The sequence below is a fragment of the Oncorhynchus masou genome, chromosome 32, assembly GCF_036934945.1.
Source record: "Oncorhynchus masou masou isolate Uvic2021 chromosome 32, UVic_Omas_1.1, whole genome shotgun sequence".
Lineage (NCBI taxonomy): Eukaryota > Metazoa > Chordata > Actinopteri > Salmoniformes > Salmonidae > Oncorhynchus > Oncorhynchus masou.
In genome coordinates this window covers 64,240,985-64,267,281 of record NC_088243.1, presented here as the reverse complement: position 1 = coordinate 64,267,281, position 26,297 = coordinate 64,240,985, and the positions used below count along the sequence as shown (strand labels likewise).

At 42.1% G+C, this 26,297-nt stretch overlaps 1 protein-coding gene across 1 annotated transcript in view; it reads right to left on the bottom strand.

Annotated features, from left to right (window-relative positions):
- The window catches only part of LOC135526461 (ankyrin repeat domain-containing protein 50-like), a 33,792-nt gene extending 12,379 nt beyond the window's left edge, over positions 1-21,413 (bottom strand). Inside the window, exons 1-3 of the mRNA XM_064954854.1 lie at positions 21,184-21,413; positions 19,155-20,217; positions 4,977-5,212 (exon numbers count right to left, since the gene is read on the bottom strand). Coding sequence (XP_064810926.1) covers positions 4,977-5,212; positions 19,155-19,657 — 739 coding nt within the window. The 5' untranslated portion in view covers positions 19,658-20,217; positions 21,184-21,413. The remainder of the gene's footprint in view (positions 1-4,976; positions 5,213-19,154; positions 20,218-21,183) is intronic.
- Between the last annotated feature and the right edge of the window lie 4,884 nt (positions 21,414-26,297).

Here is a 26,297-nt window from a genome sequence, read left to right as displayed (position 1 = left end):
TTCAGCATGTCCACGCACCAGATTTAACGCTCAGCCTATGGAATGTTCACAGAGCTCGCTGTAAAACCCAGGTACTTGCAAAGTTATTCTTGGCATGAGAGTCGGAGTCAGTCTGGCATACCACCCTGTCTTTAGCACGCTTTACCCCCCGTTGCAAGGCGAACCGTTGGCTTGCCAGAAATTATAGGGCATTTATTTTCCTCAAATCAAATTAAGACCTAATTAAAGATCCCTGTATCGAAACGAGAACCGACATGCCTATACAGAAACCTAAAGAGAATACTAATCTTGTTCTATGAAACTGGGGATTGTTGGCAGGGCCATGCTGCATTCCAAAAGGCCATCACCTAGAAGGCAAAGAGACAGAGTTCTTCAACCATGTCTTGAGTCATGTTTCTGCGGTGCAGCACCAAAGGTCTCATAGATGCACAGACACAGAAGACCTGTAATTTGCTTGGCTGTCAGACTGCTCGTGGTAAATACAGCATTCGGGGGGGGGGATTAGGGTTGTCTTCAGCAAAGCCAAGTAGCGCTCAACACGCAGACCCAGAGACTAACCAGCATACAGGAATACAAACCTGATGCACAATCTGTAAACACCAACTCAGCAACTATGAAGTTAACGACAACTATGACGATAACCATAGAACAACCAAATACTATCATTTTAAGGATATTTTAGTCCGTTGAGGCTGTGCATTCTGTAAGCAATACCTTCCTGACAAATAAGTGGTCCACATATCTATTTGAATGGTCACTTCCACTGACATCCCTCCCATTTCTAATGGTTTTACGTCACCCGTACTACGTCCACGCTTCCTACATCTATGACAATATGTCATGACAGTGGAGCCTGCTGGTCAATGATAGGTCATCCAAACACCATCTTCAACCCTCTTTGGGGAGCATTCCACTCCTGGTGTAGAATAAATAAACAGTCCTCGATGCTTTACAGCGATATTTGTGTTGTCAGCTGGCCAGAATATAGTGAGGCTTCTCCATTTGCACCAAAAAGAAGAAAACAACTCCCATGATGGAGACGTTTGAGTGCTTTGACTTTCTTTCAGAGGGGCCCTATGCTCTGCGGCCCCTCGTAACCAAGCTTGGGTCTGCAGACAAGGGCTGGTCTGAGAGCTATGGTGGGGGCAGGAGAGACTTGCTATTTCATTTCTGGTCAGTGGTGGTAAATCAGGCCTGTCACCTGGCTTTGGTGCAAAGAATGGTCCATTCACAGCCGGAGCAGAGAAGGCACAGCTCCTCACTAGGGTGGACAACAGCTCCTCACTAGGGTGGACAACAGCTCCTCACTAGGGTGGACAACAGCTCCTCACTAGGGTGGACAACAGCTCCTCACTAGGGTGGACAACAGCTCCTCACTAGGGTGGACAACAGCTCCTCACTAGGGTGGACAACAGCTCCTCACTAGGGTGGACAACAGCTCCTCACTAGGGTGGATAACAGCTCCTCACTGGGGTGGACAACAGCTCCTCACTGGGGTGGACAACAGCTCCTCACTGGGGTGGACTACAGCTCCTCACTAGGGTGGATAACAGCTCCTCGCTAGGGTGGACAACAGCTCCTCGCTAGGGTGGACAACAGCTCCTCACTAGGGTGGACAACAGCTCCTCACTAGGGTGGACAACAGCTCCTCACTAGGGTGGATAACAGCTCCTCACTAGGGTGGACAACAGCTCCTCACTAGGGTGGACAACAGCTCCTCACTAGGGTGGACAACAGCTCCTCACTGGGGTGGACTACAGCTCCTCACTAGGGTGGACAACAGCTCCTCACTAGGGTGGACAACAGCTCCTCACTGGGGTGGACAACAGCTCCTCACTGGGGTGGACTACAGCTCCTCACTAGGGTGGATAACAGCTCCTCACTAGGGTGGACGACAGCTCCTCACTAGGGTGGACAACAGCTCCTGGAGGGCAGAAGAATGTCCCCTGGAAGGGTTTAGGCCTCCAGCTACCATTCCTGGGTGAAAAACTGAAATATCTTAAAATCCTGTTGCTATACATGGCCAAAAAGAGAACACCATACTGTGTGTGTCAGCCAATACTCCACTGAAAACTTTATTGGACAGATGGTATCCATCACTACAGTTCTACTGTACTCTGACAGGGAAACAAGACAGGGCTTCATCATGCATGAGCGAGAGAGAGAGAGAGAGAGAGAGAGAGAGAGAGAGAGAGAATATATATTTTGAGATACCATGAGTCAATTTCCATGGCAACATTTTTAGGGATACCATCCAAAATATTCTCCAGGACCATTTGAGCTGAATGGTGGCCTACCCAATGACCTTTTGGTCAGAGGTCGTTCTCCAAACTCAATCTTCACTATATTCATGTGACCACAAAGTTCCCACAACCACAAAACAGCATGTATTGGGCTACAAACACCTCCTCCGCTCAGGACAGGAGTGCTATTTTCAATAGGCGCATGCGGTCGCTTTACAGAGAGCGTGACGCTGCACTCTGGCAGTACTCTGCCAACACAAACTGGCCTCGTAAACAATACAGAGGACTATTTTTAGTGTACGCTTCGACTCAATTTGATACTCTAAGTCTTGTGGTCTATTTTCATCAAGCTCTACGGGAATTGTGAGTATTCGCACAGCGGTTAAAATAAGTGGGTGTGTCTAATGGACGATCAAGAAAGCGTGCATGTGTGTGGGAGGCTGCAGAGCTGAACGGTTGCTGATGGGGTGGAAAACACAGAACAATGAACACAGACTAAACCAAAATGAATGGCTTGACCACGTCAAGAAACTCTTGAGTTTTGCTTTCTGTGAATGCTAAACCTATTACTCAGAAGCACAAGCCACTTTATCGGGTGTGTAGACTTTTGATCCTGTGACTGATACAACAGCTAGCAGCATTTCAAAACACATGTTTGACATGTTCATTTTCCATCTGCAACAGATCAGGTAAAACGTATCTCGCTGTTTTTATTATTCCGTCGGGCGTTTAAAGTGACAGTAGGCTATGACATGGGCTTGGCCCTTATCATAGTGACAACTAAAGGGATCGAGAGGACGGGAGTCAAACAGAAAACACGAGATAACTGTTGTTTATCGGATTGCTCAATAAAACCATATCAAAACAACTGTAAGTAAAAATACCAGTAATCATTAATATCACTATTAATGATCAGGAAGCAACTTCCTGATAAAGCTTCCTGATGAGGATTATCATCAGGGATTTACATTGGTGGCATATACCAGCAGTAATTCCATCCCCAACAATTGACGTCTCATGAAATCCACAAATACGGATCTACGGTTGGGGGCAATCACAAATGTCTGATACCTTTCCGCTCATGATGAATGGAATAACGGAAACGTTTAAAATAGTATGCAAATCAGACAAAGCCTTCCACTCATCTCAATGTGTGCAATGCATCTGTGTGTTCTGTGGGCTAAGGACAGTACGGAAAAGGAGACATGACAGAGCTATGATTCATCGGCCGCCCTGTTCGGTTAGATCAATACTGTTAGGCAGGGGGTCCAGGTCACTGGTGTAATGGGAACTGAATGCCTCTGCAGACCTTCCAGCAACTATTACGTTTGATTATCTCGATGCAACGCTTAACATTTCAATTTCATATCTATTTTATGTCCATCGGAATTGGCATGGCTGGTCCACACAAGGGTCAAAATATTGATTTAAGAATCCTCTCTCAAATTCCTGCTCATGTTATCGACGTACAAAACAAAACAGTGCCATAGAAGAGCTTCGGGCTGGCTTCCAGAACCCTATCCTTTCACGATTCCAAAAGTCCTTGACTGTGCTCAGAAAAAAAAAGTGTTTTCATACAGCGCATGTAAATATGATTGAATCTCTCTAGACATTTCTTGAGTTGTTTGGCCATCTTATTAACATTTGCAGTTATGTGGCAGAATATGAATCAGTACGTCGTCTTGTTCAAATTTGCCAGCTTCCCTGCGTTAACTCTGCCCACAGCCAGTAATACCTAAACTAGCATAGCATAGGAATTCTAATCAGCAAGAAACCTTAATTGCATTTGGCAACCACTTTCTGAATAGAGCACAGAATAGACAGGGCTGTTTTAAATGGGGTTTTACATGATGTTTCAAGCAGCAACAGGAGGGCATCCGAATCTCCCACATATTGTGTTTGGAGAGCTGAAGGGGACACAACAGTGTAGGCTCTGCGGCGGGTATTACACCCACACTCTCTTACTGGTTCGATTAATGTTACGCCAGCCTCTCTGCTCATCACCCAATAGTGGGCTGTTATTCTGACAGCTCGATAATGGCCGCTAGTTCGGCTTGTCATGGCACAGAGAGCAGTAGTCGTTTTCGCAAAGACACCGTGATATTTAAGCGTTCTGTGGCAGGACCTAATCTTTTTAGCATTTCACGATGTTAAAATCTATACGGAATTAGCATTCGCTGAGCCGACGTGGCTGGAAGCACAGCATGACATGTGCTTTGTTTAATAGTTGCCGAAAAGGCTGACATTTATAACGACACGGAGTAGAATAATCTGTACTCCAGAAGAAAATGGCATAACCTGCTCAGTAAGAGTTTAAATATAACTGAAAAGGCTTTTACTATGATTACCTTACAGAAAACCCAAAGGAAATCCGTATATCTCCTGAGAAACATATGCTTAATGTATGCAAACAAAAGCAGTTAAGAGGAAGTTTTATTCTTCAAGGAGCCACAAGTGGCAGACTAGTGTCAATACAAGATGCCACATTCCCATTAATTGTTTGTTTGTGTGGCCATATGTGTTGTCTAAAGGGAACTAAAATGTGTTCTGCGATACATTTTCCCATTTGGTGGAAAATGACTCATTACGTGAATATACGAAACAACATATACCAACTGCTGTATATAAGCCTCACCATATGGATCCCAACAGAAATTAAAAACAAAGTCTTTCAAAACCTGATGAGAACCCTATCACCCGACCCGAAAGGTACCCAAACAAATTTACTCAGACCTGTGAACAGTTTGGTGATGGCCCTGTTCTGTCGGCGTGCTGAGCAGATGAGGAGGAGCCAGGGTGGGAAGAACTCATGGTGGCTGGCCAGAAGCTCAGCGATGGTTCTGGGGGTGCCTGAACCTGAAGACCTCTGTTCCCCCTCACCCAGCTGACAGCCTTCGTCAATAGAGTCTACCAGGAGGAAGAGGGCCTGCTGAGGCGGCTTGGCGCTCAAGAGTGGGAGGAGAACACACCTGTAGGGCAAAATAGAAGAGGAAAGATTTAGAAATATCTCTGTGCACCTAACGCTTCCCACAGCAAGTTGATACTGTTGAGGAGAGGTGAGGATGAAAGTCCACCTACATCAAAAATGGATTTAATGTCAGTCTGTATCAAACATTTGATTGTATCTTAGAAACGTTCTCTCGATCAACAGTTTAACTTTCAGGCCCTTGACCTGCCTTCGCAGTGCAAACGCAATCTCTAAAACTGAAACACCTTTAGGGAATTGAAATCTGCAGTACAGACATCACTGCATATAGACTGTATAACACTGCATATAGACTGTATAACACTGCATATAGACTGTATAACACTGCATATAGACTGTATAACACTGCATATAGACTGTATAACACTGCATATAGACTGTATAACACTGCATATAGACTGTATAACACTGCATATAGACTGTATAGCACTGCATATAGACTGTATAGCACTGCAAATAGACTGTATAGCACTGCAAATAGACTGTATAACACTGCATATAGACTGTATAACACTGCATATAGACTGTATAACACTGCATATAGACTGTATAACACTGCATATAGACTGTATAACACTGCATATAGACTGTATAACACTGCATATAGACTGTATAGCACTGCATATAGACTGTATAGCACTGCATATAGACTGTATAACACTGCATATAGACTGTATAACACTGCATATAGACTGTATAGCACTGCATATAGACTGTATAGCACTGCATATAGACTGTATAACACTGCATATAGACTGTATAACACTGCATATAGACTGTATAGCACTGCATATAGACTGTATAGCACTGCATATAGACTGTATAGCACTGCAAATAGACTGTATAGCACTGCATATAGACTGTATAGCACTGCATATAGACTGTATAACACTGCATATAGACTGTATAACACTGCATATAGACTGTATAACACTGCATATAGACTGTATAGCACTGCATATAGACTGTATAGCACTGCATATAGACTGTATAACACTGCATATAGACTGTATAACACTGCATATAGACTGTATAACACTGCATATAGACTGTATAACACTGCATATAGACTGTATAACACTGCATATAGACTGTATAACACTGCATATAGACTGTATAACACTGCATATAGACTGTATAACACTGCATATAGACTGTATAACACTGCATATAGACTGTATAACACTGCATATAGACTGTATAACACTGCATATAGACTGTATAACACTGCATATAGACTGTATAACACTGCATATAGACTGTATTACACTGCATATAGACTGTACAACACTGCATATAGACTCAATCCTCTAGATTGTTTATTAGTCGTCTGCTGAGAGAAAATGTGAGAGAAAATAACTGAATTTCAATTGAAAACAGACCGAGCAGGTCCACATGAATCAAATGAAGACAAGCCATGCTGACATGGACGACAACTGTCTGAAATAGTCAGGGAAATAATTTGAGAGTCGTTAAAAATCCCTGTCAGTGTTTGAGCCTACACACACACACACACACACCCATTAAAACAGCCTGGATGCACTGTGAATAATGTCCAGCATTAAACAACCAACACTCAGCTATACTCACAAACCCAAAGGGTTTAAATGCTGTATCGACATAAGCGTGCAAGCCAAAGGGAAAAGTGAAGATCCTATTTGCTGGAATGATAATGCCTAGTATGACTGCGTGCATAAATGCCATGATGTCAGCCCTGTATTTGTTCCCGTTATTTTCCAACCACATGTTTGTGCTGGCAAGACTTTAGTGCCTGTGTACAGAGCTGCTACCCAACCTGATTCCTGTGTTGAAACTGTTATTTTGCTGTTGTAAATTCCCACCACCGCTAAAACAGCCCTTAGTTATGCATGCCCTCGCTGATCCCCAAATTAGAGTGTTTTAAATGTTACTTTAAGTCAGAATGCAATTCCAACGGCTCAGCAAACACTTTCTCAGCCAAACCTGCCCTCCAATCCTCTATTTTCCAGCAGCTCATTTTCTCAAGTGCAAGAAAGGGAGGGTAATGCGCAGTCATCAACCTTCAAGCTCCATCATTACATCGCACCATCTCAGAGAAAAATGGCTGATCGCTCTTTCTGACGACTGCAGCCCCACATCGAATCTGCAGTACAGGCAGGGAAACCAGCCAAGAGGAATGTCCATCTGCAGAGTTTGTGTGCTCCAAACTACTGCAGAGAAGAACAAATTCACAGCGACAGCAATGCAGGCCTTGTTACGAGACAAAGAGCCATTCTTTCTCTAAAAATCAACTGCTTTCAGAACTGTTGACAACTGACTTTCCTGCAGGAAGGGGACAGGGGCCTGAAATGAACACAACAATGGGATGGGTGCCAGACTACCTTCCTAAGTACCTCAGCATATGATGAGTGTATTTGTGACACATCCTGTCCCTCAGACCTTAACACCAACTATTTGGGGCTTTTGTATTCCATCCTCAAAATATGCCAATAGCTGAGGCCCATTATCATTTTGGAAAGAAAGAGAACGTGAAACGAGCCTAATGCACCCGCCATCTGTTTCGCTGCGGTCCCCATCTTCCACGGCCCGGACACATTGTGCAAAGTGGATTTCACTGTGATGTTTAGTGAAGATGTCTAGGCCGACAGTCAGCACTGGGCACCGTGCCCGCGTCTTACAAATTTACTGAGTCGCTTTTATGGAGTGGGCGCTGAGCCTGAAATTTCCCCCGTCATGCAATGGCGCAGGGAGACTGGCTCAAGTCCAATATACATGTCCGGCCATGACACCATTCTATTAATGGAGTAGAGCAGCAGGTGAGTCAACGACTCACTGCAGAGACCCCATTGAAAAGCAATAGCTACTAGCATTCCACAGTGCCACAGTGGAAAACGAACAACTCTGCATTAGGAGAATCCTTTTGAATGGGAGCACCTGGATTTCTTCCTTTAGAGAGTCCATTTAGCCTGCTCAGCTTCTTTGCAGAGTCAGGAGAGCTTAGCAGAAAAAGACTGTATGACAACAGTACCCTCATGCCCCATCAGGGGGGTAGACAGCAACCAGCCCCGAATTTGGAAAATGCATATTATTAATTTATACCATAAAGTGGAACTGACAGCATTTTAACTACTTTGTAGATATGAAACAAACAGACAATCATATCAGCCCAAAATATACAATTCCCAGTTTATGCTACAAAACCAACTTTATGAGGTTTTAAAATTAGGTTCTATTTGACTCAGCATTCCATGGCGTAGAGTTGGGCATTGTTTGCAGAATAGATGGATGCAGTACAATGCATGACTCATAATTCACCACAATACATTTTTTGGTAGTTCAACAAATATTGCTATCAGGTTGTAAATCACAGCTGGCCTGGTACATTGTATGCTGCCTCCAGCCATTCGGGATTCAGTTTCAATGACTCAATGTTTTGGAAAGAAAACCAACTAATGTGAATACAATTCAACTAGCAAGGGCAATGATCACAAGTCAGTCATAAACTAGCCTATTAGCCACGTTATCCACTGATGTAACTATTTAATTAGCGAGCTAAAAACACTGCGTCTAACTTCAGCTGCAGATACTGTTAGCTGCTGGGCGATGTCATGTCGTTGGACGAGTGGCTGAATTTTTATCCCCATATAGTTCTTCTGTGGCTACAGCTAGAGATGCAGGTTGGTTAGTTAGTAAGAAACGTGGACTAATCAATAGGACTGTAAAGTTCCCAAATGTAAGAGGACTCCCGTGGTGTTTACATATTTGCAGAAATCCATTCAGCTGTGTTTTGTGGCTTTTGGCTGAATGCATTCTAATATATATATATATATACGTATATATATACGTATATATATACGTATATATACACGTATATATATATATATATATATATATATATATATATATATATATATATATATATATATATATATATATATATATATATATATATATATATATATACACGTATATATATATATATATATATATATATATATATATATATATATATATATATATATATATACATATATATATATATATATATATACACATACAGCGCTGCTATATATATTTTTGTTTTAACCATGAAACCTTAATTTAATCATAACCAGTCTTTTTGATCTGATATAAGAGGTTTATATTTACCAATACCATAAGTTGGTGTAGAGCAGCGTTTCGCAAACTCGATCCTCAGGACCCCAAGTGGTTCACGTTTTGTTTTTAGCGCTAACACTACACCGCTGATTCAAATGATCAAAGCTTGATGATTAGTGAATCAGCTGTGTAGTTCTAGGTCAAAAACAAAAACGTGCACCCCATGGGATCCCGAGGACCAAGTTTGGGAAACTCTGGTGGAGAGGAAATCATGCATGTAGTAGAAAAACTCAATTAAAAAATCATTAGTGTAGGTGCAAAAATAAGTGAACCCCAAGATGCATTGGTTAAATCAAGTAGGTAAGTAGAAACAGGTGGGTAAATAATGAACCAATCAATGGAGAGAACATTAGGAAAGAGTTTGGGCGAGACTCTGATAAATAGAGATAAGAAACCTGGTCAGTTTGGCGTGACCCATCCAGGTGAATGCAAAGCACACCATGCCGAGAGGAAATCATATCTCAGAAGACATCAGGACGAGGGTAGTGAGGTCACATCAGTCTAGGGAAGGCTATAAAATCATCTCAAAAAGATTTCAGCTCCATCAGTCCACTTTTTACAAATGGAAAATGGAGAGCATTTACAATGACAGCAACTCAGCCTAGAAGTGGACACCCTTCCAAAATATCCCCAAGAGCCTCAAGAACAATAGTAAATCAGGTAAACGCCAACCCAAACATAACATTTAGAGATTTGCAGACCTCCCTTGCTGCATCTCCTGTAACTGTGCTTCAACGATAAGAACACTGAACCGAAATGCTATTCATGGGAGGGTTTCTAGGAAAAAGCCTCTGCTGTCAAAAAAGAACCAAACGGCCCATTTGAACTTTGTCAGAGATTTTCTATGGGGTTGAGATCTGGAGACTGGCTAGGCCACTCCAGGACCTTGAAATGCTTCTTACGAAGCCACTCCTTCGTTGCCCGGGCGGTGTGTTTGGGATCATTGTCATGCTGAAAGACCCAGCCACGTTTCATCTTCAATGCCCTTGCTGATGGAAGGAGGTTTTCACTCAAAATCTCACGATACATGGCCCCATTCATTCTTTCCTTTACACGGACGGATCAGTCGTCCTGGTCCCTTTGCAGAAAAACAGCCCCAAAGCATGATGTTTCCACCCCCATGTAGGTAACATGCTCTTTGGATGCAACTCAGCATTCTTTGTCCCCCAAACACGACAAGTTGAGTTTTTACCAAAAAGTTATATTTTGGTTTCATCTGACCATATGACATTCTCCCAATCTTCTTCTGGATCATCCAAATACTCTCTAGCAAACTTCAGACGGGCCTGGACATGTACTGGCTTAAGCAGGGGGACACGTCTGGCACTGCAGGATTTGAGTCCCTGGCGGCGTAGTGTGTTACTGATGGTAGGCTTTGTTACTTTGGTCCCAGCTCTCTGCAGGTCATTCACTAGGTCCCCCCATGTGGTTCTGGGATTTTTGCTCACCGTTCTTGTGATCATTTTGACCCCAAGGGGTGAGATCTTGCGTGGAGCCCTAGATCGAGGGAGATTATCAGTGGTCTTGTATGTCTTCCATTTCCTAATAATTGCTCCCACAGTTGATTTCTTCAAACCAAGCTGCTTACCTATTGCAAATTCAGTCTTCCCAGCCTGGTGCAGGTCTACAATTTTGTTTCTGATGTCCTTTGACAGCTCTTTGGTCTTGGCCATAGTGGAGTTTGGAGTATGACTGTTTGAGGTTGTGGACAGGTGTCTTTTATACTGATAACAAGTTCAAACAGGTGCCATTAATATGAGTAACGAGTGGAGGACAGAGGAGCCTCTTAAAGAAGAAGTTACAGGTCTGTGAGAGCCAGAAATCTTGCTTGTTTGTAGGTGACCAAATACTTATTTTCCACCATAATTTCCTACAATGTGATTATCTGGATTTTTTTTCTCATTTTGTCTGTCATAGTTGAAGTGTACCTATGATGAAAATTACAGACCTCTCTCATCTTTTTAAGTGGGAGAACTTGCACAATTGGTGGCTGACTAAGTACTTTTTTGCCCCACTGTATATATTTTTAAATAACATAGTTTTGATGTCTTTACTGTAATTTTACAATGTAGAAAATAGTAAAAAATAAAGAATAACCCTTGAATGAATAGGTGTGTCCAAACTTTTGACTGGTACTGTACTTGTTTTCTCAGCTTGTCATTGGTCAAAGACTACAAAACAAAACCAACAGGAATCTATTAAGCAAATACCTAAATGCAGAAAATAATGTCTGTGATAAATACAGGCTTGGGAGATCTTATACATGTTGTTCTATGAGTTAATATTAGTCAGTTACCATGGTTACATAAATGCTTCAAAATTCACAAGTGACGTTAGCTAATGAAGATGATCTCATAGAACAACACGTATTAGATCTTCTAAGCCTGTGTTTACCGCAGACCTTAGTTTCTACGTTTACCCCTCCAAATGTTTTTTATTTCCCCCATAGGCTTTCGCCAACGAGCCATGGCGGAGTTAGCCTCCGTTAATGCCGACAAAAAGACACCATTACTATTGCTCTCTAGGAGACTTCAGCTGAATGCTTCATAAACAAATGAAGGACTTTTCACCTTGTATGTATACAGAGGTGAATTGGTAACTATGCTGGAATGAACAATACTAGCATTTTGTCAAAGAGGAGTCAAGAAAGTACAGCAAAGCATTTAGAGTATAAAGCAATGGGGATCTCAGACATGTCTACTGGTGCTGCAGAACAAAGTCCAAACATTTCTAAAGCTCAAACAACTGCATCTCCACAACCCACAAGTCTCTGCAAGTAGAAAACCATTTCTGACATTTTCTGATAAACTGCACAGTTTATCAAGATCTTTTTTTTTGTTGGCATAAAGCTATTCTGCCCACAATCCATATCTCCATGGGATTCCCTCCTCCTCCTTGGAGTAGCAAGGAGTCATGGATTGGTTGACTGGGTTTACTGAATGTGGGCTTTTAGACAAAGTGTTTTTCTCTAGAAGGAAGACTAAATGTATGTATAAATAAATGGCTACTACAACTTAGCAGTAACTTGAGTGAAGGTGAAAACAGCAAATTAGTTGGCTTACAGACAGACAAAAGGGGGAATCTGGTAATGAGTTGATGGATGATGCAAAATCTATTTTCTGCAGACATCCTAGAAAAAGGAGAGGTCTAGACCTGTCGTAAATAGTGCTCTATAGACAGTTCATGCAATACAAGGTAAAGACAGGAGTGGTTAGCCTATACAATTCAATAACCTACACAAAAACAACGTACTTTGTGCTTTGGAATTCATCTATTTCAAACGAAGCAAAAAATAAATAAACACGAGTCCAATTTGGCATAACCAGAAAATGTATTTAAATGTTGTGCTTTTAAGTTATTTAAGATAGTTGATTGATCACAGACAGGTTTATTCCCTACATTAACCCCTGAAATGATATATGTTTCTAAGTGGTAAGGTGTGCATTCCCGGCCAGGCTGCCAGTGATTCAACAATGTCAGTGGGATCTGAAATTTCCTCCTGCCAACTCCCAGACCAATTTTCTTTTAAAATTTGATTAAACCTTTATTTTGACAGGGAGTCAATGCTGACACCCAATGTCTCTTTTCCAGATGATCCCTGTATAGCACCACAATACACATCAAAATACAATAAACACGTGAAACTACACATTCATAAACACACTAAACTAGACTTATTATACAGAACAACACACAAAAAGCTGAACAAAATCATAAAAAAACAGACACATTCTTCAGTAAAAAAACTTCCCTAAGATCCGTCTGAAATGCCCTAGAGGCACCAATTCCTTCCATTTTAAAGTGCATTGTATATCATTCCACACGCAACGGATCTACCTAACTCCCTAGACGTCAAAGGAGTCTCCAGAGAGAATCAACCCTGTGAACGGGTTTGATCACTTTTCATTTTAAATCTTAACAGTGATGTTAGGTGAGTCGGAAGTTTGTGGAGCAGGCCTTCGTAAATAAAAAGAGTGTAATGATGTGATCTACGTGACTTCAAAGCGGTCCAGACAATCTTTTGGTAAAGAATACAGTGATGAGTGATGAAACTGTCTCCAGTGATAAAACGGCATCCAGGGCTTTAATAGTAGAGGCAGATTCACTTTGATAAATACTATCACCATAACCAAGAACAGGTGGAAAGGTTGACTGCACAATCTGCTTCCTGCTGACGAGAGAGAGACCAGATCGGTTTCTGTTCAAAAAAGCCCACTTTAAATCTTAGTTTCTTAACCTCCTACCCCTACGTATATACTTCTGTTAAAATTGGACTCTGGGACACGCTACACAGTACACACACAGCATGGTAAATGTCTGACGAAGCAGCCTGTGGGGGCAATGAGAGGGTCTCCTGTATTTCATCCTGATGAGGACACACAAGAAAACATCATGCGCCAGACAAAGCATATGCAACTTCCTTCCCTCCCATTCACACCAGTCAGCGCGAGACAGAAGTAGGCATATCCCACACGGCATTGCCGAATTGACATCCTCTGAAAGCACAAAACAAATCTGCCGGAGCTTTCATTTCACATCACTTAGCGACCCTCCACGTTTCCGAATGTGTGTGCAGCCAGCAGCTCAGTTAACGTATAATATGTTCGTCATGCAAACACGCAAAGGGGATCCGATGAACATATTTGTTGTCATAACACCCACTCCCGTACCCACCGCCCCTGTATGCCAAGTTAAAGCGACGTGGACAGGGGGGCTGGCTCCAGAATGCTGAGTCATAGCTGCAGCCACTGAGACCGTCTCTCTGGCTGTCTGGGGCTGAGCCTGACGCGCCACAGCGGCATCCTTCAAAACGTGGCCTAATCTGCAGTGAGTCTTCCGCAGCCATGCACCACATGAAGGGCGCGCGGCACTTTCATCTTCGATTAGCATCCTCTTCTTTCCCCCCGACTGCCCCTCTACAGTCCCCAACCTTCTAGGCAACAGTACAATAAGTACTGCAAAGTACAATAAGTACTACAAAGTACAAAAAACAGAGTACAGGTACTGATCCAACTTTACAATAATTGTGCCTTTATAATGATGTATTTCGATGGTAGGCAGATACATAGTTGCACCTGTTTGTGGCATGCAAATAAGCTCAGAGTTGAGATGCATTTTCAGGATACCAGCGATGTTATGGTGAATTGCAACAGACGATCATGACACAGGATTGTGAAGTTAGGACAATCATATACCATGAACATAAGTGTCAGCAGAGTTTCAATACATCCAGATCGCTATCCATCATTTATGGAGTTTATGAATGTTGATGTTATTAATAACATCCGAAGCTCCAACTACAGTAGACGAAAAGCAGCATATTGCTGTCAATGAGATTTGTAAAGGCTAGCAACAAACTTGTCATCGCCTTCAGTCCTTGCATGTAAAAAGCTTTAGAACATTAGCTTGTTATGCTAGCTGTAGGCCTATGTATTTAACAATGTTTTTTATTTGGAGCACATATAGAACATTTGGAAAAACCACAATCAACTTTCAAAGCAAAAGGGTCATAAAGGCAAGAACGCAGACAGAATTCTGACAAGAAACTCAAACCTGGTTTTCAGATTCAAGCCATGAACACTCTACAAGCTCCCTTTGCTACCACGTACAGATTTGCCTGGCAGTTATTCAAACAACTGCACGCCCATTTGAAAATTAGACTTACAAACAAACCCCAAAAGCTCTCACCTAAACAGAAAAGTAATCTCCCCTCTCAGCACATTTCCCAGTGCCTTCAGCTTTTAGAGTGCCCACATGACTGAGTTAATTCCACCTATTTATGTGTGCTCTTTTGTCCCGAGGAAAAAAAGACATGTTGGGGAGAGAGAGACTGTTGTTGGATAGTTTCAAACAAGGCCACATTTAATTACACTGCTAGTGCTCTAGTCAAAACATGGTAGAGGCCATTAATAGAGGGAAAGCATATTGTAGTTCGATCCCCTCCCTCCCAGGTTTTCATGTTGCCGTTGTTCCTATCTAAGATATCCTATTCAAGATGTAGCTTACTCTGGTGACTAGAAAAGCCCACAATGGTGAATGGAGAGGATGGCAGTGCATAGGATGGAGATGTCAACCAACGTCTGAACCAGGTTTATTGCATTGACACACAACCGATGATTACGATCAACATACACGCTTGTTTGGCTTTGACGTGGAATTGGGTTAAACTCTCTGGTATTCACATGCTGGTAAGGTTTTAAAACTGAGTGGGGGCCAAAGGCTAAACAAGACTGGTGGAAAAATCTGTCGACGTGCCCTTGAGCAAGACACTTAACCCTAATTGCTCCTGTAAGTCACTCTGGATAAGAGCATCAGTTAAATGACAAAAATGTAACAAATGAACACACTCTTTTTCATTTATTGATCGAGAATATAGCCTAGTTATTGGGACATGTTCACCTGAGATGAGTTTTCCACCCACTGTGAAATGATATCCCTAAAGTCAATTAGGGTAACCATCATTTTGGAAGAATAATAAACTTTTTCTGTATTCCTCCATTACTTGCTGTGCCTATTGTAAATGCCAGTCCCCAAAAATAAAGCGGAGGATCTTGGCTTGGCTACAGATCTTCCACATTCCAACGTTCTGCAACCTGACAACATCTAGTAGATTGCCAAGGGACCGTGAGATTATTTGTGTACAACAGTATCCACAACACTTTTACACCTGAGATGGTGATAAGAAATTCTTCAGAGTTCATATTTACTCCCCAAACAAAAGGCTGTGATCTTCATTGGATAAGAATTCTGTATGTTGTCCACCGAGTCAGAACCAAACCTCAACTGGTGAAGAAATACCCTCGTTTAGGCCAGGATTAGTTGGTGATGCGGTCTGTGAGAAGCACTCTGACCAGAAATGGACCTCTGTATTTCCACAGGTTGTCCATGTCCCCATGTTAACCTGTCTTCAATCTCAAAGTTCACAGTCAAGTCCCAGGCATCAATAGTGCCTTATTACTATACTAACTGACACAGGGCTACTTCCTCAACTTCCGTTGGGAAAGGTGTATAACCCAAGGGAAATCAATGAGTCTGTTGACTATTTAAAAATGATTTACCACACTGAACGTTTGACCTACTTTCCCAGTGTGTGATGTAGAGATGGTGCAATAAGCATCACCAGATGGCCAGACATGAGGCATGTGTGTTCAACACTGCATTCCATCCCATGTATGTAATAGTATAGACTGGCTGACCCATCCCATGTGTGTAATAGTATAGACTGGCTGACCCATCCCATGTGTGTAATCGTATAGACTGGCTAACCCATCCCATGTGTGTAATAGTATAGACTGGCGAATTCATCCCATGTATGTAACAGTATAGACTGGCTAACCCATCCCATGTATGTAATGGTATAGACTGGCTAACCCATCCCATGTGTGTAATAGTATAGACTGGCTAATTCATCCCATGTATGTAACAGTATAGACCGGCTAACCCATCCCATGTGTGTAATAGTATAGACTGGCTGACCCATCCCATGCATGTAATAGTACAGACTGGCTAATTCATCCCATGTATGTAATACTATAGACTGGCTAATTCGTCCCATGTATGTAATACTATAGACTGGCTAACCCATCCCATGCATGTAATAGTACAGACTGGCTGACCCATCCCATGTGTGTAATAGTACAGACTGGCTAACCCATCCCATGTATGTAATAGTATAGACTGGCTGGCCCATCCCATGTGTGTAATAGTACAGACTGGCTAATCCATCCCATGTGTGTAATAGTACAGACTGGCTAATCCATCCCATGTGTGTAATAGTACAGACTTGCTAATTCATCCCATCTATGTAATAGTACAGACTGGCTAATCCATCCCATCTATGTAATAGTATAGACTGGCTAATTCATCCCATCTATGTAATAGTATAGACTGGCTAACCCATCCCATGTGTGTAATAGTATAGACTGGCTAAACCATCCCATGTGTGTAATAGTACAGACTGGCTAACCCATTCCATGTGTGTAATAGTATAGACTGGCAAACCCATCCCATGTGTGTAATAGTATAGACTGGCTAATTCATCCCATGTATGTAATAGTATAGACTGGCGAACCCATCCCATGTGTGTAATAGTACAGACTGGCTAACCCATCCCATGTATGTAATAGTATAGATTGGCTAACCCATCCCATGTGTGTAATAGTATAGACTGGCAAATCCATCCCATGTATGTAATAGTATAGACTGGCTAACCCATCCCATGTGTGTAATAGTATAGACTGGCTAATTCATCCCATGTATGTAACAGTATAGACTGGCTAACCCATCCCATGTGTGTAATAGTATAGACTGGCTAACCCATCCCATGTGTGTAATAGTACAGACTGGCTAACCCATCCCATGTCTGTAATAGTATAGACTGGCTAACCCATCCCATGTGTGTAATAGTATAGACTGGCTAAACCATCCCATGTGTGTAATAGTATCGACTGGCTAAACCATCCCATGTGTGTAATAGTACAGACTGGCTAACCCATTCCATGTGTGTAATAGTATAGACTGGCTAATTCATCCCATGTATGTAATAGTACAGACTGGCTAACCCATCCCATGTATGTAATAGTATAGACTGGCTAACCCATCCCATGTGTGTAATAGTATAGACTGGCGAATCCATCCCATGTATGTAATAGTATAGACTGGCTAACCCATCCCATGTGTGTAATAGTATAGACTGGCTAATTCATCCCATGTATGTAATAGTATAGACTGGCTAACCCATCCCATGTGTGTAATAGTATAGACTGGCTAATTCATCCCATGTATGTAACAGTATAGACTGGCTAACCCATCCCATGTATGTAATAGTATAGACTGGCTAACCCATCCCATGTATGTAATAGTATAGACTGGCTAACCCATCCCATGTGTGTAATAGTATAGACTGGCTAACCCATCCCATGTATGTAATAGTATAGACTGGCTAACCCATCCTATGTGTGTAATAGTATAGACTGGCTAATTCATCCCATGTATGTAATAGTATAGACTGACTAACCCATCCCATGTGTGTAATAGTATAGACTGGCTAATCCATCCCATGTATGTAATAGTATAGACTGGCTAACCCATCCCATGTGTGTAATAGTATAGACTGGCTAATTCATCCCATGTATGTAATAGTATAGACTGGCTAACCCATCCCATGTATGTAATAGTATAGACTGACTAACCCATCCCATGTGTGTAATAGTATAGACTGGCTAACCCATCCCATGTATGTAATAGTATAGACTGGCTAACCCATCCCATGTGTGTAATAGTATAGACTGGCTAATTCATCCCATGTATGTAATAGTACAGACTGGCTAATTCATCCCATGTATGTAATAGTATAGACTGGCTAATTCATCCCATGTATGTAATAGTATAGACTGGCTAACACGTTGTGTAGACAAGTCATGCAAGTAACATACACACATAGCAGTTAGCCCCAGTCTAACAGTTGTTTTTATCCTGTATGTCCAATTGTACTTGTATTAGATATAGGGCAGTCAGTCAAACACTTCAAAGCTGTATGTTCTTCCATTTGGCCACCTGAGCTTTGGTGCCACTTAAAATAACTGACCTTTCCTCAACCAAGGGCTAGTGGGGACAGTCCCACAGCATGCCACACAAGGGGAAAACAACAACACAAACACTTCATCAATGGGTAGGGGGAGAGAGGAGGCTGGGTTTAAGGAAAGTGTTTGAGCAGTGAAAAGGGGAGGGGTGGGGTAAGGCAAGGAAGGGAGAGGAGTGAAGGGGGTGGGGTAGCAGGTTTCACTTACCTCTTGAAAGCCTCAGTGGGGTTTCTCTCACACTCCCCGGGCTGCAGGGCGCTCTGCACCGCTGGATCGCGCACCTTCTCTTCGTAACCCGGCAACAGGCCGCTCTGGCAGATCTGGGCCACCAGGCCTCGGATGAAGCCGCCAAGGCAGAGTGTGTCCGAGTCGTCCGCACGGCAAAAATGGAAGGCCAGATTTTGCTGCTGCAGCCCCCGATGAGCCCCCTGGGCTGAGGTGGGCCACAGAAGCTCTGTGCACAGGGCCGTCTTCCCACTCCCAGGCCCCCCCACCAGCAACACCCCCCAGGTGGTGGCCTTCCCAGAGCCTGCTGCAGAACAGCCGCTGGGGTTGGGTGCGCCAGTACCGGAGGCAGAGGACTGCTTGCTGGGAGTGGTGGTCACACCACTCAGGCCATTCGTTTTTTCCCGGATGCAGTGCTGGATCTTGTGGAAGACCCAGTCCCTGCAGTAAAAACGCTTCCCCTGCAGCAAACTGGTTTGGGCCATTTTGAGATACTGCTAATCCGACTATTCCTCATAGGGCTTTCCTTGCCCTCACATTTTCAACCCAGAGTGGGCCAGCTGTACATTCGAATATCCATTTTGTTGACTCCACATGTGCTTTTCCAAGTTGATTGCAGCTGTCCTTAGCGTTGTCATAAAGCCAAAGTGAAACTGAGGCTCCCTTCTGAGAAAACACAGAATGGTTGTGGACAAGAAAACCAGTTTTTGAGACGTCGCTTAATATATGTGGCAAGAAAAGAGTCACAATTGAGGCTTATACTGTACATTTTCCACTAACTTTTTCCATGGCTTTCTCATTGGCTGGACTGAATGCCCAGTGTTATTCCAGGTTTGTTGCTTTAACATGGTGTTGTACATGACAGGGCACAGTGTTTTGAGTGCATCCACTTTCAAACTCAACCACTGCTTGATTAGCCCTGAGAGTCAGTTATCTGTTTCCCTTGATACATTTCAAAGAGAAACTGGAGCAGAGATATTGTTTCCATTACATTTGCCAGAGATGCGTTGGTCTGTCCATAAACATTGAGCGCCTGGTCACTTTCCTGGAATAAACAGTTTGGTGTAAAAAAAAAAAAAAAAAAAAAAAAAAAATCAGATTAGAGGTTCAACTTCAAGCAATACAACTACACAGTTCACTCCCATTTCGAAAATGCATAGCATTTGCTGAATGGGGAGTTTGTTTATAACACAGTAACTAACAAGACATTGCTGATGGTCCTCACACTTGGACTCTGGGCATGGTTTCGTTCAGGTTCTCTAGCCTACTCACTGATCCTTCTTCATTCCTATGTGGCTGTGTCGCAAAAAAATTCACATCCGTCCTGAACGGGGAAAAACTCCAAATGAGAGGACCCCCTTTCTCTTCCTACTACATCGATGTTCCCTATCCCTATCCCCTATCATGGCTAAAAGCAATAACCTAAAAGTGTCGGATTCTATTCAGTTCTGTCATACAGGTGGGCGCTATTCTGCATAACAGTAATAGGTATATCACTTTAAAACACATGTATTATGTCCGGTAAATGTTATTATTCACCTTTCTCCAGTTTTCTCGGCACACATTTTATCGCGTAACCATTATAGCCTGCTACAGCGCTCTCATTTTAGATAGAAATGACAAGAGGTAGTTAAAAAACAACTCATTACCGAAATGCAACGGCAAAAAAACCAACCTACGAATAGGTAGACACAACCGCTATTAGGGGTAAACTGTTATAGGTGTCGATGAAACGTGGACCAAAGACTGGTTAGGCTACACCGTCTTTTGTATGACAAAAAACCTCACCCATTTCTAAAATATAATACAATCGAACACCTTTAGTCAATCTAAAAACATACACAATGTAAAGATAATGTCATGCCCATTAAGAGCAAATAGGTCAATTAACTGAATGCTGCCCGTAATCTTGTAAAATACAATGCAACTATTTTTTTAACTTTAAGCAAATGTGTATAACGTTTTTCAATGTTACAGTTTCAAATGTCTCGTATAGCCTGCGGCTTCTCACCTCTTGCTGAATCTCCCTTTTCTTTTGGTTTCTGTGTCCGTGGTAAAACCATCTGTAGTCTAACCAAATGCTATGCTTTAAAAGCAATATTTGATTTGCTTAATAGATTTCCAAGCCCCATCTTCCACTTCGTCCATCCGCGTCTTTGCATTATTCTATATTTCAGCAGCGGCGGTTCCTGCTATCCAACACAGCACTGTAACCAGTAAACCATTCTCTTCCTCCAAACGCTCTCCAAAATTCCATCCCTCCTTGCATACAGAGCACACACGCAGGATGGACGCAACGTCTGATGGGAATTGGAGTTTTGGCTCCCCAAGCCGCCATTATAACGGCCAAATAAACGCACATTTTCGGCATTTTAAAGAACAACAATAATTAGTAAAAAAAGTGTTCGCGTTAAAACCAGCCGTTTTCTTTCTTTACATAGATGTATAACAATGCTAATATAGGCCTAATGTTATTACGACAATGTTGCATAGAGGAAAAAGTGACAGTAAAAAATGTTCCAGACAATTTATAATAACTGATGACCTTTGAGGTACCATTAATCATTCAATTCACTATGGTGTAAAACATTGTTTTCCAACTGGTTGATCACTTGGGTGTTTTCAGAACAGAGTACAGGAATTACCAGGCTAACTGCCTAAGATCACTGATTATTTGATTAAAGAATGACAAGAATGGTGTTGCAGTTGTAACACGTTGTAATTAAAAACAGTGTTGCTTGTGCCTGCAGTTCACACCGAGTAAATTAGTGTTTCAATTTCAAAGTAAACACCTTTCGTTCTTGTAAAAGTGTTGTCTGACCCCTACCCTCTGGGGAAGTTATGCTTATAGAGCTGCCCCCAATGGACACGACAGAGAGAGATAAGCAAATCTATATATTGAACCCAGCCCTTCTCCTGTAATCACACACACATACACACTCATCTCCTCTCTCTGTCTCATCCTACATTTACCTCTCACTAATACAGTGTGCCATGCGGGGTCTCCACCCACAGAGAAGTATGAATCTATGTTTCATCTGGCTGTTCACACGAAAATAACAAAACACAATCACCTCCAACGTCCTACTCACTTCATGCAGGCAACATTTGCATGGCACTCTTGTGAGAAGAGAGTGGTTGTTAATGTGCACTGCACCCAATTCTAATGTTAGCTGGAGTTGATGTGTTACGAGCTCATTCCCTTAAGCTGTGGTAAAGCTGCATGTTGCTGTTTATACCACGCACAAACTGCTCAGTAGGTGTATCCAACAATGAATTCATGCCAATCTGCGGAATATGGGTCATTTTCCCTCTCTGTGCCAGTTAAATACCAACTGGTTAATTTCAGAACAAGACACAGGTTAGGGGGGTCATTGTGTGCCGTGACAATGATTCTCGTTTGTAAATATGTCCAATATATTCTGCCCCAATTTGACATCAACCGTTTAACACATTTGGTGTATTAGGTTGGCAGCATGTTATTTATTTGGGGGAAATAGTGTAGAGAGAGTATCCATGTCTTTGCCATTCTGTACTCTTGCTGAAATGTTGGCAGATGCTCTACTGCCCTGTAAAAAGGTTGTTGGTATATGGGTATCTAAAACACAGCTCTTCAGGGCCTGAGAATGCAGGTTAATGGGTTACTGCTTCATATTGCACCTTCTTGCCTTGCAACTTAAGGATAAAGAATGGGACCTTTAAAGTGGCAATCTGGGGTAAAAAATATTTGTAATATATATAATTTATTTCAACACTACAGACAGCAAACCAAGCCCAGAGGACTGCAATGTGCATCTAACATTTTGAGTGTATCCACTTCAAGCTTATTCCACTCAAACATTACAGCACGCTTTCCAAAACAAACATGTATTTCATAAAAGCATACATGCAAATCAATATATTCCACAGTGAAGACAATGTAACATTGATGAACAATAAGAGGCATCATAGTCTTTTTTTCTTCTTCACATGCAATAGCACTTAGTGTACTTCACAAATCCCAGCAGCAGGTCAGCAGGTGAATAATACTTAGCAATCACTCAATGCGGCTCCTTGATTTGAGCACGCTCCAAGAACAAATACCTATTTTAAGGTGTGTGTGTATAGGCACAGCAAATCTATTGAAGTAATTGAGGGGCATGACTAATGTGCATAGCAGTACTTGTTTGGCTTGCTGCATCCTGGACTCAAAGCATGAATCACCTTCTGTAACAGATTAGCAATCATAAAGTCTAAATATCAATATCCAATTAAAGTGACATATTTAAAGACTATTGACATTTGGGGTGACACTGACATGACCTTCTCCCTCCCAACATCTTCTCTGATTGTAGATATGGAAAATACTTCGATACGAGCATGTATGTTGACAAATATTTTATCTTCTTAAGACTTGAAATGTTGTTGTTAGACACAATACTCCCTTGCTGTTAGACCATTATTGGAGCTAAACATGTTTCATATGTCACGCTTTCCTCTCACTGTCAGTTATAAAAATCCTTCATAGCACAATGTCTTCAGGGCCACAGAAACAAGTTGAGAGAAACTCAAGTGTCATGGTTCAACAGAGTACTAAGACCCCTCAAACAATGAGGGCAGTTGGCAATTTCAAGGCCATTGAGCTCCACTATGTTTGAGGTTAAGACGTATCATTGGGTTTTGAGGACCATAATGAGTCTGCTGCCTTCAGGACAGAGAAATGCAATACAATAGACCTACTTTTGGTTTTGCTGCTGGGTTTTTCTACTGTGTGAATTTATCTCAAATGACGTGAATTGCTTTGACGGGATGTCGGAAATCACACCAAGGCCGAGCCAGGCAATTAATAACAACACCTAATAGTGTAAATGTCATATGTCATCTGTCTACCTGGAGTGGGTTTAGTTTTCTCATGGAAAATAAGCTTTTGTTCCTTGCAGTCTTTTGGCCTCCGAAAATAAATAACTACCACCTACTCCAAAGAAGTTGTTGATTGGAGAATAATGCTGTCAATCACTTTATAAGACAGATTCACACAGCTCTGGGGCCAAGTTGACACTCTTTGTACAATGTTGTCCAGCAGACTGGAACTAACAACAACTACTCTCTGAAATATTAATATCCCTGGAGTGAGAGAGTGTGTTGGCTGTCGATGGAAAACTGGCACAACATTGATGCATTACTAAAGGGGGAAGTCTTCTCTCTCTCTCTCTCTCTCTCTCTCTCTCTCTCTCTCTCTCTCTCTCTCTCTCTCTCTCTCTCTCTCTCTCTCTCTCTCTCTCTCTCTCTCTCTCTCTCTCTCTCTCTCTCTCTCTCTCTCTTCTCTCTCTCTCTCTCTCTCTCTCTCTCTCTCTCTCTCTCTCTCTCTCTCTCTCTCTCTCTCTCTCTCTCTCTCTCTCTCTCTCTCTCTCTCTCTCTCTCTCTCTCTCTCTCTCTCTCTCTCTCTCTCTCTCTCTCTCTCTCTCTCTCTCTCTCTCTCTCTCTCTCTCTCTCTCTCTCTCTCTCTCTCTCTCTCTCTCTCTCTCTCTCTCTCTCTCTCTCCCCTGTGCCTTCAGGCTACATCTCCCACTATCGATGCTAAAGATCCTGTGAATTCCCAACATTGCTATATTTGTCATGCAAAGGCCATGTGTACTATATACAAAATGCATCCACTCTTTGTCCCTTACTTGGAGTAATTACTGATCTGACAAGGTTTGATTGGTCGAAGAAAGAGAATGGAAACTACACTAACCATCCACATACAGATCAGTGAGCACTTCAACGAAGGATACATTTTAAAGTATTTAAGGGGGGCATAAAATGTAATGCATCCCAGAGTGGACAATGTATAGTAGATTCATTCTCTGAGGTAACACTTTTAATGGATGCTTTTAATGAAGTCTGGTTTTAAAAGGACTGTTACAAGTTTATGCAGTCTGCCATCATTCTTACTATTTCCCTATGAGACATAAGTTATGGTATTCACATAGGCTATATCATTGAGTTTAGAGCTAGGGTTGTATGAGTCAACATGGGAAGGCACCCTCATAACAAGCAAAACCACTTTTTATTGAGATTCTATTGCAGCACTGTTCCCAAATTCCATACCCAAATTCTCATTGTAAATTCATAACCTCTTGAGTACTGAATTATTAATTCTAAAATAACAATATAAAACATGAAACAATAACATGTAGTCTTCAGAAATCTAGGACATGGACATTGAATCGTGAGCATTGTAAAACAATACAAACTTAAATAATTGATGAAGTCTTGGTGGAATCAAAGGACTTGTGATAAGCCCCCAAACTGCGGTGGATACTCATGAGAGTATTAGATGTCTGTGTCTATGTGTCTCTGAAGGACTCCTTTGAAAAAAGAACAGCTTTGTCTCTCAGCCTTTCGCTTACGTAACTGGCTCATCCAAGGCTACAAGTTTCACTCTTCTCTTTATTTCCTACTTTCCCTCTTATCAAAACGATGAGATACGAGCGCCTGTGGAGGAGAAATATGTTGTGCAATGACTCATCATGGCGCACTATTGACAGAGACGGAAGATGAATCGAGACGCCACACTCGCTGTTTTTTTCTGGTTCAATGAAAGTCAATGATCTTAGTAGACTAGACCCAGCTGCTATTGCATTGGTGTCTATGGGAGACACCCACTTACGTAGACCAGAACTGACCATAAAAAAAGGAAAACGGCCTGAGTGACCTCTTCGTTTATCCACTGTCTTTGCTAGCGAGTCACTTGAGACAAAGTATGTTCACAAGTCAAGAGCACGGCATGTCGGTGTGGAGTGATGACCTCGTGCATTCTGGGTGCTGAGTGATGACCTCATACCAAGAGCATAAACTCTTGGTCCTCCACCACACCATGTTACCATTGTTTGCATGGTATGTGACACCAGTCTGGTTCCTCATATTTCCCAAAGGACTAGAAGTCGTTTAAGTAGTGGTGAGAATATGTAAAACAGTCTAGTTGTAAAATGGATCTGAATAGAGGCCAAAAGGGTGCGGGTGGAGACCTATGTTGGCCAAAAAACTAACCAGTAAGTAATAATGTATTACTAGTAATTAGAAATGCATTATGTTAATTTATGTAACAATCATTTGGGCCACACGGTCTGCAGTGCTGCTGGTTTGCATCCTTTCCCACTACTC